We start from the raw sequence: 17,707 nt of genomic DNA, 5'->3' as shown, positions 1-17,707 counted from the left end.
ATAAACTATGAATTAGTAAAAATGATGTTTAACAATATCTTACTTGCTATACAAGTCGGATAGAAGTGACACCCGTATTTTGAATAAATAAGGTAAATTGACCCGTGTGATTAACTAGACTTATCTAAGTAGATTGTTTAAATTTTAATAATTTTTTGTAAAATTGAATCAGGTTATTTGGACCATAACTTTAACTTTGGATCATGATATAAATATTAATAAAATATATACTTTAATTGTGATGCACTTAGAATGAATAGTATTAATTTTATTTTTTTAATATTTATACTTTTTTTAAATATCTTTAATATTTAATTTTATTTAATTTTATCTCTAATATTTTTGAATAATTCAATTTTATCCCTAACGTTTTCGATTTGTATTAAAATTATCTTTAAAAATTTTTAATTTTGTTTCTACTGTTTTATATGAAATTAATGTACAGAGATAATTTCACTCAAATTAAAAACGTTAGAAATAAAATTGAATGTAACTAAATATTAGAAATATTTTTGAAAAAATCGTAAATGTTAGGGATAAAGTTTTATTTTAATAAAAATAAAATTAGTTAAAATTATAAATAAATAATAGGGATGTTCGCAGTGCGATTTAGATCAGTTTTGAGTAAAAAACTCATCCGATCTGAATACTATATTTTCTTGTGGTGCGGTTTGGATTGGATGATTTTTTTAAAAAAATTCGATTCGATCCAATTTTCGAGCGGTTTGGATTGGATTGGATTTGCGGTTTTGTAAATTAAAAAATTAAATATATATAACAAGTCTCAACATCAAATTTCAAATAACCAACAATGACATAGCAAGTTATAACAATATCTTAAAAAATCAACGATAACATAATAATAGAAATAAAATTATAGATTAGTTAAAATAAATAAATAAATCACATTTTGAACATAAAACATCTATTAAATAATAATAATACATGAAAAATATAAAAATATATAACAAATTGAATATGTTATAAGTATAATTGTAAACATAATAATAAAATAATAATATTATAATATATTGTGCGGTTTGAATTGGATTGGATCGGTTGTAAAAAGTAGATTCGAAATCCGATCCGATCCAGCGGTTTGCAAAAAATAAGATCCAATCAAATCTGAATTAGTGCGGTTATAATCGATTTTCAGTTTGGATTGGATTAGATGAGCGATTTAATTTGGATCGGTTTGGATTTGAACACCCCTAAAAAATAATTTATAATTTAACTAAAAAATTATGAATCTAAATTTTGAAAATAATAAATTTTTTATAAATTATATATAATTAAAAAAACATAGTTAAACACCAATCTTTCAAATATTTTAATTATATATAAAGTATGAAAATTAAATTCTAAAATACATTTAATAATTAATTAGAAAGTACTAATTCGCTATAGGATAAGATTGGGTGATGTAAGTAAACAGCCCATCAAATACACACATGAAGATGTAAATGCTTCCGAAACTGACAAATAAGGGCTTCTGGAATTTTGTATCATGCCAACTTGACATCTTGTTATCCATAAATGGCAAAAAGAAAAAGCGAAAAAAAAAATAAAGAAAGAAAAGCAAGAAGAAACCTCACCATGGCATTCTCGTAATTTTGATCAAACGCGTTCCCTTTACTTCCTTCAATTACGCTTCTGTGTCCGCGTTCCCTTTTTCTAAAGAAAACACCAAAACCGAGTCACACACAACACACAAACACACCCTCCTCTGAGTCATGGACTCGTTCTTCGCTGCTACTGCTCCATAGGAAAGAAAAGAAAAGAAGAGAGAGCCGTTGACAAAAATAAGAAACATGAATTCCCGATTTGCCCTTCGCCACCCTCTCAATTTTCCAATCATTGCCATCACCACAAAACGTTCACTCGTCGGAGCAAACCACACCTCTGCTCGCTTCTGCAGCCGATAAAAACCAGATACACCAAACGCCATTTTTCTTTTGAATAAATTTTCTTCAGACATTCCATTCATTCTTTTTTCCTTCAATTTCTGAGTGCTCAATTGTTCATAATCATACATTTTTTTTCTATACATACATACATACCTAATTTTCGAGAGCGAGGGTGCAGAATCGGGTTCTATGGAACCTGCCTTAGGGAAACCGGGCTTCTTCCGGAACGTAATGGTACGGTTACTAGTCTTCGGTGTTTTTGTTGTCATTGTACGTTTCGCTTACGTCATTACTGTCGCCGGAGAATCCTGCACCGTCGGCGATTTCTGCTTCTTCTCTATCCCGCAGAGAGTTAACCTCGCCGTCGCCGGCGCCGGATCCGGCAGAGGCCCCCTCGCCGCACGCACCATCGCCGTATCTTCTGGCGAAACTAGCAAGGAGTGGATCGGCGCCGTGCGGTTCTACTCCTCGGTGTTCCAGGACCTCATGGCCGGAGGTTACCTCTCTCCGGAGTCGAAGTCGCTCTGCGTGGAATCTCCGGCTGGACAAGACGTCGTGGCGCTGAGGGAGATCGGCGTCGTTGACGCCGTCGGAATTGCGAAAAAACCGTCGAAGCCGCTGGTGAAGTCCGGCGAGGGTAAGCGGATTCCGTTTGGCGAGGATTCGTTCGATTTCATCTTCTCCGCCGCCGGAGGGATTGAGCGGTCATCGGCGCCGGTTGAGTTCGCGGGGGAGGTCGGCCGGACGCTGCGACCGGGAGGTATTGCTGTTTTCCATGTAAAGGCAAACGATACTTACAGCTTCAATTCATTTGTCGATTTATTCAATTGTTGCAAAGTAGAAAAATCTCATGATATAGAAGGGTTTGATTCATCAATGCCTCACATTAGAGAAATTGTTCTGAGAAAAGAAGGTGCTAGGGTTAGTTCTGATCCCAAATCAGGTTCCAGTTCTAATGGAAAATGCTATGTTCCTGGGTACAAGCAAGAATTGGTTAACCATGCTGAGCCTTTGATTGAAGAGGAACCATTGAAACCATGGATCACTCTCAAGAGGAATGTGAAGAACATAAAGTACCTTCCTTCAATGGTTGATATTAGTTTCAAGAATAGGTATGTGTATGTTGATGTTGGAGCTAGAAGCTATGGTTCTAGCATTGGGAGCTGGTTTAGAAAGCAGTATCCGAAACAGAACAAGACCTTCCATGTGTATGCAATTGAAGCAGATAAGCATTTTCACAAGGAGTATGAGTTGAAGAAAGGGATCACATTGCTTCCATATGCTGCTTGGGTGAAGAATGAGACCTTGACATTTGAGATTAATGGCGATCCTGGCGACAAGGAGAAGGTTGCAGCTGCGAAAGGAAGAGGGATGGGAAGGATTCAACCGGTGAAGAATCCCGGTGGGTTCGATGGTGGTGAGGTTGAGAGGATTCAAGGCTTTGATTTTGCCGATTGGCTGAAGAACACGGTTTCGGAGAATGATTTTGTTGTTATGAAGATGGACGTTGAGGGTACTGAGTTTGATCTTATTCCAAGGTTGTTTGAAACCGGTGCCATATGTTTGGTTGATGAGATTTTTCTTGAGTGCCATTACAATAGGTGGCAGAGGTGTTGCCCTGGACAGAGGAGTCCAAAGTATGAGAAAACATATGATCAATGCTTGCAGCTATTCACTTCTCTTAGACAAAGTGGTGTTCTTGTTCATCAATGGTGGTAACGATTTCCATGTGATCATACACACTTCCTGTATCATTACTGTTTCTACATGTTTTTTCTTCATAGTTTCAGCAAACACAGAAGATTCCTCTGTTTTACAAATTTCATTACCTGTAACAGTTGCAAATGAGAATGAAAATCATCTCTTTATACATCAATTGCATTTTGTTTCCAAATCCCAAAGTCTCATAATTTTCTTGTATACATATAGTAAATTAGTAATGGATACTCTAATCTGTTATTTTCTTAGATTGTTGTAGAATGAGTAGTTTAAATGTATCAAATAATAAAATTTCGGGAAAATTTTTTTTAGTGTCCTTTTATGGTTTATAATCCGAATTTATACCGAATTCGCATGTCTGAATTTTGATTTAAGTTGCCTAAATGGACTTATTTCATTAGTAATTTCATCATATTATCTATATATATTTGGAGATGGACAACTCACATCTAACATCTTATATCTCATATGATTAAGTTGCTAAAATGTGCTTATTTCATTAGTAATCATTGATAACTCACATCTAACATCTATATATCTCACATGATTAAGTTGCCAAAATGGGTTTATCTCATTAGTAATTCTATCATATTGTCTATATATATATATTTGAAGATGGACAACTCACATCTAACATCTTATTTCTCACGTGATTGTCAAAATGGACTTATTTCATTAATAGTTTTATCATATTGTCTATATATAAGTCTATTTTGGCAACTTAAATTTTAATATACCGATAGTATAAATTATCTAATCAGATTTATATATTTAAATAATTATTTAAAAATTAATTAATTTTATTAACATGACAATATATAATAAAAATGAGTTATTTTTACAAATAAAATAATATATAATTACTTGTTTGTATAAAATTATTTTATATTGTGCATGAAAATTAAATTTTTAGTATTTATTATGTTTTTATTAAAAAGTTTGAAATTGTTCACTAAGAATAATTTTAATACTTTTTTATATTAGTTAAACTCTCTAATATATCATTGATATATTGATTCTATCAAGATAGATTGATCTAATACAATGTATCATTAATTATGAGCACCGCCATGTGAGACTAAACACGTGGTTGTTGAAGTTTCTGTGAGGTGGTTTTCTCTGCATTTAAAGAAAGCTACAAAAGATGAAACAACAAACTGATATGAATGAATAATTTGCACTTGCTGTGTCCGTATACAATTATTAAGCATGTTACTTATGAAAATGATGCAATTCGAAGATCAAAATTATGCAATAAATATAGCTTGGTTCACAGAAATCTTGTTTCTTATGATAGCGGTGGAATAGTATGAGTAATGTATCTTGCATCCAACGCAACTGTGCCACTGCAATGAAGCAAACGTTGTTTTATGTCACAGTCACACTTTATTCTGTCCCCAAAATTATAAATTTCCAAGTTCCAATAATCGATCTGCTCTTTACCCTTTACTTGATGTTACGGGCAATTTGTAATTGGGCGTATTATGAGAAAATATTCAAGTTTGGTTTCTCAAATTATATTTAAATTTTAATTTAATTTTTAAAATTTTAATTGTCTTAATTTAATTTTTAAATTTTTCAATTGATTCTGTGAAGAAAATCACTATAAAGACTAACGTGTAACTTCATGGATAAACTGAATAATTTAAAGATTAAATTGAAATTCGAATGTAACTTCATGGATAAACTGAATGTTTTCTTTTTTGAGTCTATAAAATCTTATGGGAGTTTGGTATAAATTCTCTTTTTCTTTTTAAGTATTTGGAGATTAATGAATTAATAAAATGAGGAAAAAAAAGAGTAACTATTACCAAGTAGGGAAATCAGAACAATATATATTGGCACTTTTTCTAGCTTACTGTTCTTGCCTTCTTGGTGGCCTGTGGGGTTTGGGCGCATTGATTCTATTTAAATTTTAAAGTCTCTTGGTGGTTGCAAGAAAAAGATGAACTCCATGCAAGAGAAAAGAATCTTGTTTCTGATATTTTATTTTATTTTTTAATTATATGATGTGCATACAAAAAATTACTTATTAATTAATTATTTATATAAAATTTATATTAAAATATGAAATATATAAAAATTCAAAATATTTGAAATAATATATGTAAATTAAATATACATAAATATATAAAGATTAATTTGGTAATTAGTTTTTAATATGTATATATTTTTTATTATTTTTTAAGAATAAAATATCGATTTAATTCTTAACTTTTGAGCTAAGTGGTTAGTTATAATTCTGTTTCTTATATTTAAGAACTCGTATTTTCATTTGACGTTTTATTTTATTCTATTTTAATCGTTTGGTTAAAAATATTTTTTAAAATAATTTTTTTTGCTATTATTAAAAATAGAATATTTTTAAATATTAAAGGCGAAATTAGAACGAAGGGAAAACATTAGAAATTAAAATACTTGGTTACCCTAATGTTAATGTAATAGTGAAAACAGCAACTAAATATTGCTTTCTAGAAGGTTCCACATTGTTATCAACTCACATCAACCAATAAGGAGAACTTAAACAACATAATTAACATGGAACTATCTTCTAAGTTCTAATCACTCATGGTATGACAAAAGGATGGTAGTTTCAAGGAATAAAAAACGAATAAATGATTAAATTAGTTTTTAAAGGATTATTTGTTTTTTAAATTAATTTTTAAAAAAATTTTAATTAAATTTATCTTTTAAAAATTATAAAAATTATAAATTAGTTATATTAGTTTTTTTGTCATTTTATTTGTTAATGATATTAAAATTTATTAATATGACACATTAAGTGATATTTCAGCACACATATAAAAGTCTTAATTAATTGACTATTAACATAATAAATTTATAAAATTAAATCAAATCAAAACTTAATTGTGGAGAGAATTTGAGGCATTGATCTCTCAATTTGGAATTAATTTTATCTAATTTTATAAACTAATAATATTAATAGTCAATTAAGACTTTTAGTTAGGTATGTACGTGTCACATTCGTAAATTTTGACACCATCAACAAACAAAACGATAGAAGAACTAACATGACTAATTTAAAATCTTTAAAGGACAAATTTGATTAAAAAAATTTTTCAAAGACCAATTTAAAGAACGAATAATTTTTCAAGGACTAATTTGACCATTTATTCTTAATAACTAAATCCTTTACCAATTTTTCATGCTTTCTTTTTTTTTTAATTAAATCAAGAATCTAAGCAATACTTTTCTTAGACTTGCAGAAATTTCAAAAGACTTGTTCAAACTAGACGTTATTCTCATTTTTTTATTTGCCCCAATCTAAAAGGTTTGAGATGGAATTATGTTTTACCGAAACAATAAAATAAAATAATAATATTTGTTCTTTTAGTTTCATTCTAATTTCGATTAATTTTGATCACATTTTATTCTCTTCTTAATAATCAATTTAAACATATGTAAATATTGTATGTTGTAGATATATTAACAGAACTTTTTTTTTCTATATTCTCACTATTTTAAGCAAATTACTTGTCAAAAGAAAGAAAATCAACCCCACATTAATATATAAATCAATGCAATATTATTGAACTTCAATTGTTCATGATATATATCAATTCAAGTATTTGGTATGAAACTATGAATGAAGCTCTTTAAATGCATGCCCCAAAAGATGACATAAATGTGGCGAATATGGTGGGGATTAAGCTTGAGTTGTAGCTAACATCTCTTGACATGTCGGGTCCTTTATTCTCTGTATTTGTGGGGTTATGAGAATTTTCCAATTCACTGAAGACGACTTTTGTTTGTGGTTCAAATTTGCAATTCTTTGCTTTTCCATTTGGCAATTAGTACCTTCTTTTTCTTTCCAAAATAATCACGTCCTTTTGTAGCTTGAGGAGTCCATATAATTTCTAATGGATATTTTCATTTTATTGCTACCTTCAAAATGTAAAATTCATTCATGTTTCTATACCGTACCGTATATAATGAAGATATGAGAATGATTAGTGCACAATTATATTTTATTATATATAATTTATAATTATTTTTTATATTTTCAAGAATTAAATCCAAAACCTCTTAGTTAAGTTATAAATTATTGGATAAAGTATTATTTTAGTCCATCGTTTGGATCAAATTCTAATTTACTCTCTAATGTTTCAAACGTTCTATTTCAGTCCGCAAAATTTTTAAACTTCTTATTTCAATTCCAAGAAAGTTTTAAATATATTCAATGTTGTCTCACCATTAAATTTGATAAAAACAATTGTATATTGAAAAGTCAATGGAATTTAATTTCAGTATGTAAGTAAAATCAATCCACCAATAATCACTGATATAAAAGGTTTTTCTTTGATTTTGGAGCATTGATAATTGATTATTAGAATTTGAAGTTTTGTAAGAAAAAAAATTAAGGAGAAAAGTATTACAAGAATGTTTTGATTATATTTTTCTAACATACAGAAGAAGATACGACTCAACTAGTAATATTATTAACATTCACATCACTCATTCTATTAATTATTAGTGTTAAATTTAATGGGAGGATAATATTAAACATGTTTAAAATTTTTTGGGACAAAAATAAGACAATTAAAACGTTAGAGATTAAATTAAAATTTGACCCAAATATTAAGGACCAAAATATTACTTTACCCTAAATTATTTGTCATTTTAACTAATTTTATTTTTATATATATTTAATGAAAAATAAATAAAAGAGTAAATCAATACAAACATGTTAATACTTATTGATACATTAGATTCGTATAAAGATAATGAAGTAATATAAATTTGTAAACAAAAAAAGTATGTCGTTGAAATAGTATCTATAAATAACAAAAGTTTCACCCAAAAACACTAAAAATGGTTAATTTATTTGACAAATTTGTTAGAGCAAAATGATATTATTATTATTATTATTATTATTATTATTATTATTATTATTATTATTATTATTGAATTTTGGTTTTTTATGCATAATTTTAAAATGATTTGATTTTTTCTAACGAGAATTTTGATACTTTACTCTTTCACATTATGAATAATGAGAAATGAACTTGTTAGTGCATTACTATCGCTATCAAAAAATGGGAGACGACTATTTTTTTTTAATGGGGAAAGGGGGGAATAAGGTCCAAGAAAAATATAAAAAAACTTAAAAACTCATCATTTTAGCAAATTTAATGTCCCTTTTATCTGCATCCAGTATATGAGCAATGAAAGGGGGTGGAGCAACAAATTGATGAAGACTCAACGATAAGTTATGGGAATGTTTAGCAAGCTCGTCTGCATTAAAATTGACCTCTCTTAGAATATAATCAATTTAGAATTCTCCTGATTTGACTTGAAACTCTTTGATGACACGGATGAGGGTCGTGCTTCCATGGAGGGAAGTTTAGCTACTCTGAATCAACCTAACCGCGCAAATAGATTCAGATTTTACCTTAATCTTATTAAATTCTATATCAATTGCAATCTTAAGATCCAAATAAATTACCCACAATTCTGCTTTTGCAATGGTAATCTTGCTAATGTTCATCATGAAACCAGTTAACACTAGACTATTAGAATCTCTGATAATTCCACTGCAAGCCCCTGAACCAGAAGCTTGGAGGATTGATCCATCAACATTAATTTTATTCCAATCATTTTCTGGAGGTTTCTGCCCTACCAAAACCGATGTCGTTGTTCTCAGAGTCATTCTACTTATCTCAGTAAGTTCTAGAACTTCATCATAATTTCTAGCTACTCCTTTGATTTCAGGAATGACTTGCTGGAATGGGCTGTTTTCTTGTTGAAAAATTAAATTATTTCTCTTTCTCCAGATGACATTACATGCGGTGAGGAAAAAGGTAGGTCATGAAGTCCCACTTTCAGTGTGAGAGACCTTATTCAGATTGTCCCGTAAGCCACTCCTAAAGAGACTAGCTAAAAAACGGATCACGTGGATCTCTATTTGAGCTGCTAAACCAAATACTTTGGACAAAAGGACAGTCCATCAAAATATGGAGCAGACTCTCATCTTGATCTGGGCATCTGGGGCGGCACCCATTATCAGTAAGTCCTTGGTTCTTTCTCGTGGCATTAGTTAATAGAGCGCTGTGACTTAATAACCAAGAAAAAGTCTTTAGTCCCTAAGGCACTCTGACTTTCCAACATAATCTGTAAATCTGATCAGGATTTATGTCTTTCACATAATAAGCCTTATAAGCTGAATTAATAGAAAAACTTCCATGTGGTTTCAATAGCCAACTGATAGAGTCTCGTTCTAGGAAGTGGTTTGGAGCTTTCAAAGTACGCATCATGTCAACAACCTCATTTGGGATGGTTTGAGGTAATTTTTTGAAATCCCAGCAGCCATCATCCGTAGCATAGGCCTCCAGGGTTTTGTTATCCCTATCATCGCTAAATTGACCGAGCAATAACTCACTAAGATTTTCAATACCAGAAATCCAATGACTTTTCCAGATCTTGATGCTCTTACCATCACCAATTCGCCAAACAAGATTGCGTTGAAAGTTGTCCCAAACTTTAACAATCCCTCTCCACGCGTTCGAGCAATTTAATCTCTTAGCCACCTTGGGGATAGGGCTATCACCACAGCCATACTTAGCCTTCATAACCTTTACCCAAAGTGCTTGGTTATTATGGACTAAATCCCATGCCAATTTTATGAGATAAAGGTTGTTTGTTTCCTGAGCCTTATGCAAACCTAGGCCTCCCAACTCTTTAGGCTTGCAATTAGAATCCCAATTGATAAGATGGATCTTTTTATCTCCTGCGTTTTACCCCTAAAAAAAATCTCTGCAAATCTTGTCAATTTGATTACAAACTTCCTTAGGCATCTTTATAGTCTGCATAGTATAACTTGGTATTGTTGAGAGGATGGATTGAACAAGAGTACTCCTTCTTGCTAATGAGAGAGTCTTCATATTCCAACTGGAAAGCTTGGCGTGCATCTTGTCAATGATCGGCTGAAAGTGTTGCTTCCCGCACTTTTCATGAATAAGGGGGGGTACTCCGAGATACTTTTCTAGGTTGTTGGTTAGCTGAATGCCAAGGTCTCTACTGAGCTCTGCTCTAATATTATGGTTGACATTCTTAGAGAATGACGGTTTATCAGTGGCTAATAGAAGGGGGGGTTGAATCTTAGCCCATTTTTCACTTAATAACATTTGCTGGTCTTTGAAACAACTTCTGGAGACTTTTTTATTTTTGTCTCGTACCCAGCTACGAGACTTTTTCTTTTTATCTCATGACCCGGCACGAGATATTTTTCAGTTTTATCTCCTGTGCAGCAGAAATAGAAATGGAGTAGAAGAGAGAGAAAATTACACCCAGATATATCCTGGTTCAGCTGCTAAGTGCAGTGCAGCCTACATCCAGTCTCCATCACAACAATGATGGAATTTCACTATAATCTTCTTGATTACAGACACCAATTCTCCCTAGGAACTACCCTTCCTATCCGGGACAAGTCCAGAATCTAAACCCAAAACTGAACTTGACTTGGTCACTGCCAAGCTTCAACTATAAAGTGCTAACCCAACTTACAAGGGGATTTCCAAAGAATCATGAAACACAACACAGATGTACAAAGGAATTCTAAGGACATATATGGCTTTTTCTTTTAATTTTGCACTCTCTGCCTTTTTCTGCTCTATGAATTTTTCATACAAACCTCACTGTTTGCCTTTTTTTCATGAGACTTAAGACATGACAAAATTAAACAGAAAAATACAAAATAGAATACATTAAAGGAGAAGAATTTCTGTTAGCTCAGGTAGCTCTGAGAACTCTGTGCCTTGCACTCTCACCCTTTCTCCTTGCTTCAAGCCCTGGCTATTCACCCTATTTATAGAGGGAGAAGTCTCCACGGTTGAAACCAAAAGAACCAAGCTAATCTTCTTCTTCTTCATGCAAACTGGTTCGGCCAGAGAGAGAGGAGAGATAACCGAATGTTAAAACCAACATGCAATTACCTCTGGATCTTCCTTGGTCACCAATCTTCATCAATCTGAGCCTTCCATCTTGCCTTGCACTCCAAGAAGGATTCCTGGCCCTTGATGCATGCTTGATGATAACATCTTCTCCTGCTCCACTTTTGCTTCCTCCTTCACGTAGCCACCCTAGCTACCTTCTGTGATGAGTGAACCCAAAAGCAGAGACGAGCCATACCTCCAAGAAATCTTCCTCTACTGACCAAAATCTTCATCATCCATTTTTTGTATGGAGAAGCTGAGATCTCTTCACCAAATCCTTCCTTTCTTGGTTGAAGATCTTAGCCACAACATACTTTTTGTTTTCTTTTTCTTGCCATCATTGTGATGGTCTTTAGCTTGCTTCTAGCTTTATCTTGATAGCTTGCAAAAGCTTCCATGGTTGCTGTGATAGAAGTGACCGAAAGTGAGAAGCAAGTAGAGAGAGAAGAGAGAAAATATTCAATGGATTTGAACAATAATCAATGAACAAAGAGAGAGAATAAAAGTGAATTCAAGTTTCCCACTTTCCTTTGTTGAGTAGCGTGTAGTGTCATTAAAGCAATCAAATCAATTTCTCTCTCATGGTTCCCATGCATGTATTAACTTCACTTTAATGAAATTTGAATTCCACCTCATGATTGAAATGGATTCCGTTGGAAGCATGAAGCAATACATTTGCTTTCCATTTTTTTCTTCAATTCGGATCAAGCTAGTGAGTTTGCCACTAAGATTTAAATTGGGCTAATAGTAATGTTAAGAGAATCTGGCCCAATATCAAATTATTGTTTTAGCCACGTTACTTAATTATTTTAACCATGGCTGAATGTTTACAAACACATTGGGCTTGCAATTTTTTTTCTTTTTCGGCCCAACACAAAAATCCGCACACACAAAATTATTAATTAAGCAAGTATGATTTAAAATCAAATTAATAATTTTATAATTAATTATTTTAATGATGTTTGTTCATCATCAAATTTAAATTAGAGTTTTTCAAACTCATCAGAGAAGAACATGCAAGACTTGCTGAGACTGACTTTCTGATCGGAAGCTTCACAAAAAATACTCAAAGCCTCCTTGATGATTTGGACTTGAGCTTTATTTGCTTGAGAAAAGAGAACAAGATCGACTGCAAAACAGAGATGAGATAATTGAGGCCCATTTCTAGATAAAGTAATAGGTTTTCAACTTTTCTTTTCAACCAAGGAGTTAATTAAATGGAAAAGCCTTTCAATACACAAGACAAAAAGGTAAGGGGATAAGGGATCTCCCTGTCTTATGCCTCTGGTCGGGATGAAAGTTTCTAAATGAGATCCAAAGCAAATTCATAGTTAGAGAGGAGATGCATTGATAAATAACGTTTACAATATTATCCGGGATGCCAATGTCTTTAAGAGTGTCAATGATGAATCCCCAGTTGAGTCGATCATACACCTTCTCCAGGTCTATCTTAATCGCCATAAGACCTTTTCCTCCATTTTTGGTCCTCATCGTATGTATTACCTCTTGTGTGACTAAGATATTGTCTGCATTGATCCTTCTTGGGATGAAGCTTGCTTCAATATTAGACACGATAGATCCTAGGGTTGGCTTAATCCTTTCAGCTATCACCTTGGTAACGATCTTATAGCAAACGTTACATAGGCTGATCGGTCTGAACTGGACAAAGTTCTTTGGAGAAGGGACTTTAAGAATGATAGAGATAATAGTCTGGTTCACTCTATCAATGTTTTCTGGGTTCCTAAAAATCATTTGAACCCAACTTACTAAGGAATGTGCCACAGTATCCCAGGAACGTTGAAAGAACTTTGCTGGGAATCCATCACTTCTGGGATCCTTCTAACTACCCATATTAAAAACTACGTGCTTGACTTCCTCGAAAGTGATGTTCTTGTTTAGGTGGACAAGGTTATCTTCTTCCACTCTAGGAAATTTACCTGCAATAGGAAAGTTAGGAAACACCAAAGAGTAATTATCAAGGGCATATAAAGATTTAAAAAAGGATACACCCAGGTGTTTGAGTTCTTCCACATCATCAATCCATTCTCCTTCATTGTTCTTGAGCGAAGTGACATAGTTCCTTCTTCGTCTCCCATTTGCTTTTTGATGGAAGTATTCAAAATTTTTGTCCCCAAAATTGATGATATTACACCTAGACATCTGCATCCAATAGCTTTCTTTTTGAACAACAATCCTTTTGTATTCTCTCCAAAGGTCATTATGGAGTTTCTCTAGAAATATGTTATTGTTAAAAGAGAGACTTTGATTAATTCCATCAAGTTTGAGGAGGATTCTTTGCTTCTTTCTAAGGATGTGACCGAAAACCTCTTTATTCCAAATCTTAACTTGATTCATAAAATTATTAATATTAGAGGCAAGATCTCTCTGCTTGATCCAACTATTTTTGACTAATCTTTAGTAGCCTTCATGAAGGAGACAAGGCACAAGAAGCCTGAAAGATTTATCTCTTTTTCTGGTCTCTAAGTTATTAAAGTTTAAAAGGATGGGGATATGGTCAGACTTTAACTTAGGGAGATGTTTAACGTTGACTGATGGAAAGAGATCATTGAAACCCAAATTGTAAAGAAACTGGTCCAGTCTTTATTTTGACTCTATTCCTCTGCCAGGTGAAGGGGGCACTGAAAAACTTAGGTCCTTTAGACCACAATTCTGAATACACTCTTGGAATCTTCTTGAGTCTTGAGAAAGATTGAAACTGCCCCCTGTTTCTTCAAGGAAAATGATAGAATTAAAATCCCCGCCAACGCACCAAGGTCCTTGGATAGTCGCTGCAAAGTTTTCTAACTCCTTCCAGAGGCTACTCCGGGTCCCAGGTTGTGGGCTGTCGTAGATACAAGTGTAGTATCAATTTTGATTTTCGTTGTCTTTGATATTAAGATGGATAAATTGCTTATGGATTTCTAGATGTTCGACATTCTACTCTTTCTTGTTCCAAAGGCACCAAATGCCTCCTGCAAAATCTTTAGCTTCGCTTCTACACCAAGATTCAAAACCTAGCTTGCGGATAATCACCTCAGCTTTAGATCCTGAAACATAAGTTTCAAGGAGGACACACAAATTCAGATTATACCAATAGGTTAAATATTTAATAATAATGGAGAATATTTTAGTAGACACCTCTCTACAATTTCAAATTAAAATATTCATGAGAAAAATTATGATGGAAACAATTTCAAAAAAACTCCCTTAAAGAAAAGGATTCACTGAGCCTCATTTGTCTTGCTGTTGATGGCTTGAACATCCATCTCTACATTCTGGTAAGTGACTTCTCCCTTTTGGAGATCAAGTTTTTTCATGTTTTTGTTCTTCTTTGGTTTGGAGCTAAATTCGCTTAGGTCTGGAGGTTTGTTCCCTTCTTCCTTACTGATCTCATTATTATACCCACTTCCCATGATACTAGTGATGAGCACTTTAGTTGTATGATCTAAAAAGTCCCCTAAGAGAGTTGGTTGCACATACTCAACTTTAGCAATCTCTTTGTTTAGGTAAGAAAATTGCCTCCAATATTCATAATGAATTTTTTCCTTGCCTTTCTGATTCTTTAGAAAAGTTTCATGGCTGTTTTGGTGTACTTCTATAATTTTATTTTTCTCCTGATTTCTAGAGATGCTTTGGATGATCATGGTCTTTTGACAGAACTGCTTGATTTACTTAGTGACGGTGTTATTTTCTTACTTATTGCTGTATACTTTCCTTTAATGATAGGAATGGAATTTTTTTGTCTCTGTTGATTTTTTTGTATATGGTAAATATTTTTGCTTCTGAAATTCTGATTTGCTGTTTTTTTTGCTAGGTTCTGCTGGATATGCGACCTTGTCATCTTCTGAATTAATAGCTTGGGTCCCATTTGAGGGTAGCTCTTCATTGGAATGATTATCTTCTTGATTTGCCTCTAGAAGGATGTGGAACCTTGAATTTTAAAAATTTTCCTTTCTTTCTTTCTCTGAAGAACCAGCTTTGTTTTTATTCCTTCTTTGATATCTCTTCACAATAATCCATAGCCCAAAAGGGTTACAATTTTGCTCCTCATAAATGCTTTCTTGATTGATGGCCATATTTTGAAAAACTTGCTTGTTTTGGTGCCTAGCCTCAGGTGTGATTGGTGGCTCATTCATAATAATTGCTGCGAGATTTTCTTTCTTTTCTAGATTCGATTGTTGATTCTGCGTGTTCTGATTTGTCTTTTGTCCGTTAGGGGATTTCCGATGGCTAGACCGGGTGCCCTCCATCATCCCGGCGGCAGCTTCAGTGGTTGTTCCGATTGTCCTCTCGTTACAATACTCCATTCTGTGCCTATACTTACCGCAGTTGAAACAGATTTGGTGTAATCCTTCATAGACAATATTGAACTCTTTGTCAAGGGCTGTGATAGTCGGAACCATCTTCTTTCGCAGATCAATTTCCACGCATATCCTTGCAAATTTTCTTCGAGAGTGTATGGAGGTGAGTTCATCCACTTTGAGCATTGTTCTAAGAGCTTTCTCAACTTTTCAGAAAAAGAATTTATTGTATAATTCCACAGGTAGGTTAGGGATCCTAACCCATACTGCTACTTTCTGAATATCCGTCTCCTGTGGCAAGAAGAGTGGTCTCCACCTTTGCACCAAGAGATAATAACCAGCTATCATCCAAGGACCTTCAAAGAATGCATGTGCATAGTCATCTTTATTCGTGAACTTGACCAAGAAAAAGTTACCAGCTAAATCCATGACTCGTATCGCTCTTTTTTTCAACCATCTCCTCTGTACCCATCTATCAAGAGCTTGAAGGTTAAAGGTTTTTTCAAGCAGCTTAACAATCAGCGATAGTTTCCAAAGTCTACACCACTCGTCATACTCTTCCAAAAAGACATCAATATTAGGCTTAGGATCGAAGGAAGCTTCATCATTTATAGAAGAGTCCATGACTAAGTCTTCTGAGTTATAATCTTTTAAAATTATTTCTACAATTTCTTGTAAATTCAGTTTTCCAAAGCCATTCTCCACTACCATATCATGGTAGGATATCTTAGGCTTCATGAATCTTTCTGAATTACCTTTGTTGTCGATTTGATTTTTGTCTTCAAGTTCCTCTTTTTTTGTTTTGGGACGCCTCCTCCTTTTATCATGTCATTCATTACCTGTTTTTCTATATTACTTTCATTTATTTTTATTGTTTTTGTACTCCTTAAGACCAAATCTTCTTCCCACAAACGTTTATCGAAGTCCAGGAAAAGAGAGCCAAAACTCATTGAGAGAGAATTTTGAGTAATGGGAGACGACTATGTCTCGTGGTCAAGAGTAAAAAAATGTTTTTAAAAAGTTGTAAACAAGGTTGTACATCTTTTATTAATTTTTTTTATATCTATGCATTTGAGTCAGTAGATTTTTTTTAGTTTAATTGGCTTTGAGATATAAGACTGAATTTGGGCATGCGTTAATTTGAGCATGTGATCGGACATGTAAACATTTTACACTATTAATATAGTAAAATTAAATTTTAATATATATTATTTTAATCAAAAGAATATACGACAGTATTTTTTCAAAGACCAATGTTATTTGCCTCATGCAATCATACAATTCATTATAGAAATATGTTAATACTTAAGTTTGAGTTGATTGAATTATTTAAGCACAAAAATTTATATATATTTGTACATTGTTTTTACAATAATAAGTAAAATTTTGTTTTATGTTCTGCTTGCTTTTATGTTTTCTTTTTTCTTATTTTCTTGATGTTTTCTCTAGTGAAAAATTTTAAATGATTAATATTTTTCTTTTATATTTATCATGTATTTGAGTCAATATAATTCTAACCAACTTCTAATTTAAAAAAAAAAAGAAATGTTAGCATCCTAATATTTTCTTTTTATTTCAGTGCGTGAAAACTCTCTCTTCTAACAACATTAGTCGTTGCCACAACAAATGGAGCTGTTAGCAGTTAAATTTTCAACGAATATACAGATTTTTATTGATTAAAATAGTATATCCATTACGAAATTCTTGAACCGAATTAGGCGTGAGCCAACTCAAACTATAATGTGTCTCTAATCCTAACCTTATTATAAATTAAATGACAAAAGGAAAAAAAAAAATCCTTCTTGACCTTTAACTTTTATCCAAACTC

General features: G+C 32.7%; 2 protein-coding genes across 2 annotated transcripts; one reads left to right on the top strand and one right to left on the bottom strand.

Annotated features, from left to right (window-relative positions):
• The first annotated feature begins 1,660 nt into the window (after positions 1 to 1,660).
• Positions 1,661 to 3,937, top strand: LOC107475419 (uncharacterized). Its single transcript, XM_016095046.3, has one exon. The coding sequence runs from the start codon at positions 2,097 to 2,099 to the stop codon at positions 3,624 to 3,626; it is 1,530 nt and encodes a 509-aa protein (XP_015950532.1). The 5' UTR covers positions 1,661 to 2,096; the 3' UTR covers positions 3,627 to 3,937.
• Positions 3,938 to 14,799: 10,862 nt separating this feature from the next.
• LOC107475584 (uncharacterized) lies at positions 14,800 to 16,065 on the bottom strand. The gene is made up of 2 exons (XM_016095249.1): positions 15,615 to 16,065; positions 14,800 to 15,035 (listed from the first exon to the last, which is right to left on the bottom strand). The coding sequence occupies exons 1-2, from the start codon at positions 16,063 to 16,065 to the stop codon at positions 14,800 to 14,802; spliced, it is 687 nt and encodes a 228-aa protein (XP_015950735.1).
• Positions 16,066 to 17,707: the final 1,642 nt, after the last annotated feature.

Source organism: Arachis duranensis, chromosome 2, assembly GCF_000817695.3.
Source record: "Arachis duranensis cultivar V14167 chromosome 2, aradu.V14167.gnm2.J7QH, whole genome shotgun sequence".
Classification (NCBI taxonomy): domain Eukaryota; kingdom Viridiplantae; phylum Streptophyta; class Magnoliopsida; order Fabales; family Fabaceae; genus Arachis; species Arachis duranensis.
The sequence above is the reverse complement of the archived record's forward strand: the minus strand, read 5'-3'. Positions and strand labels throughout refer to the sequence as shown.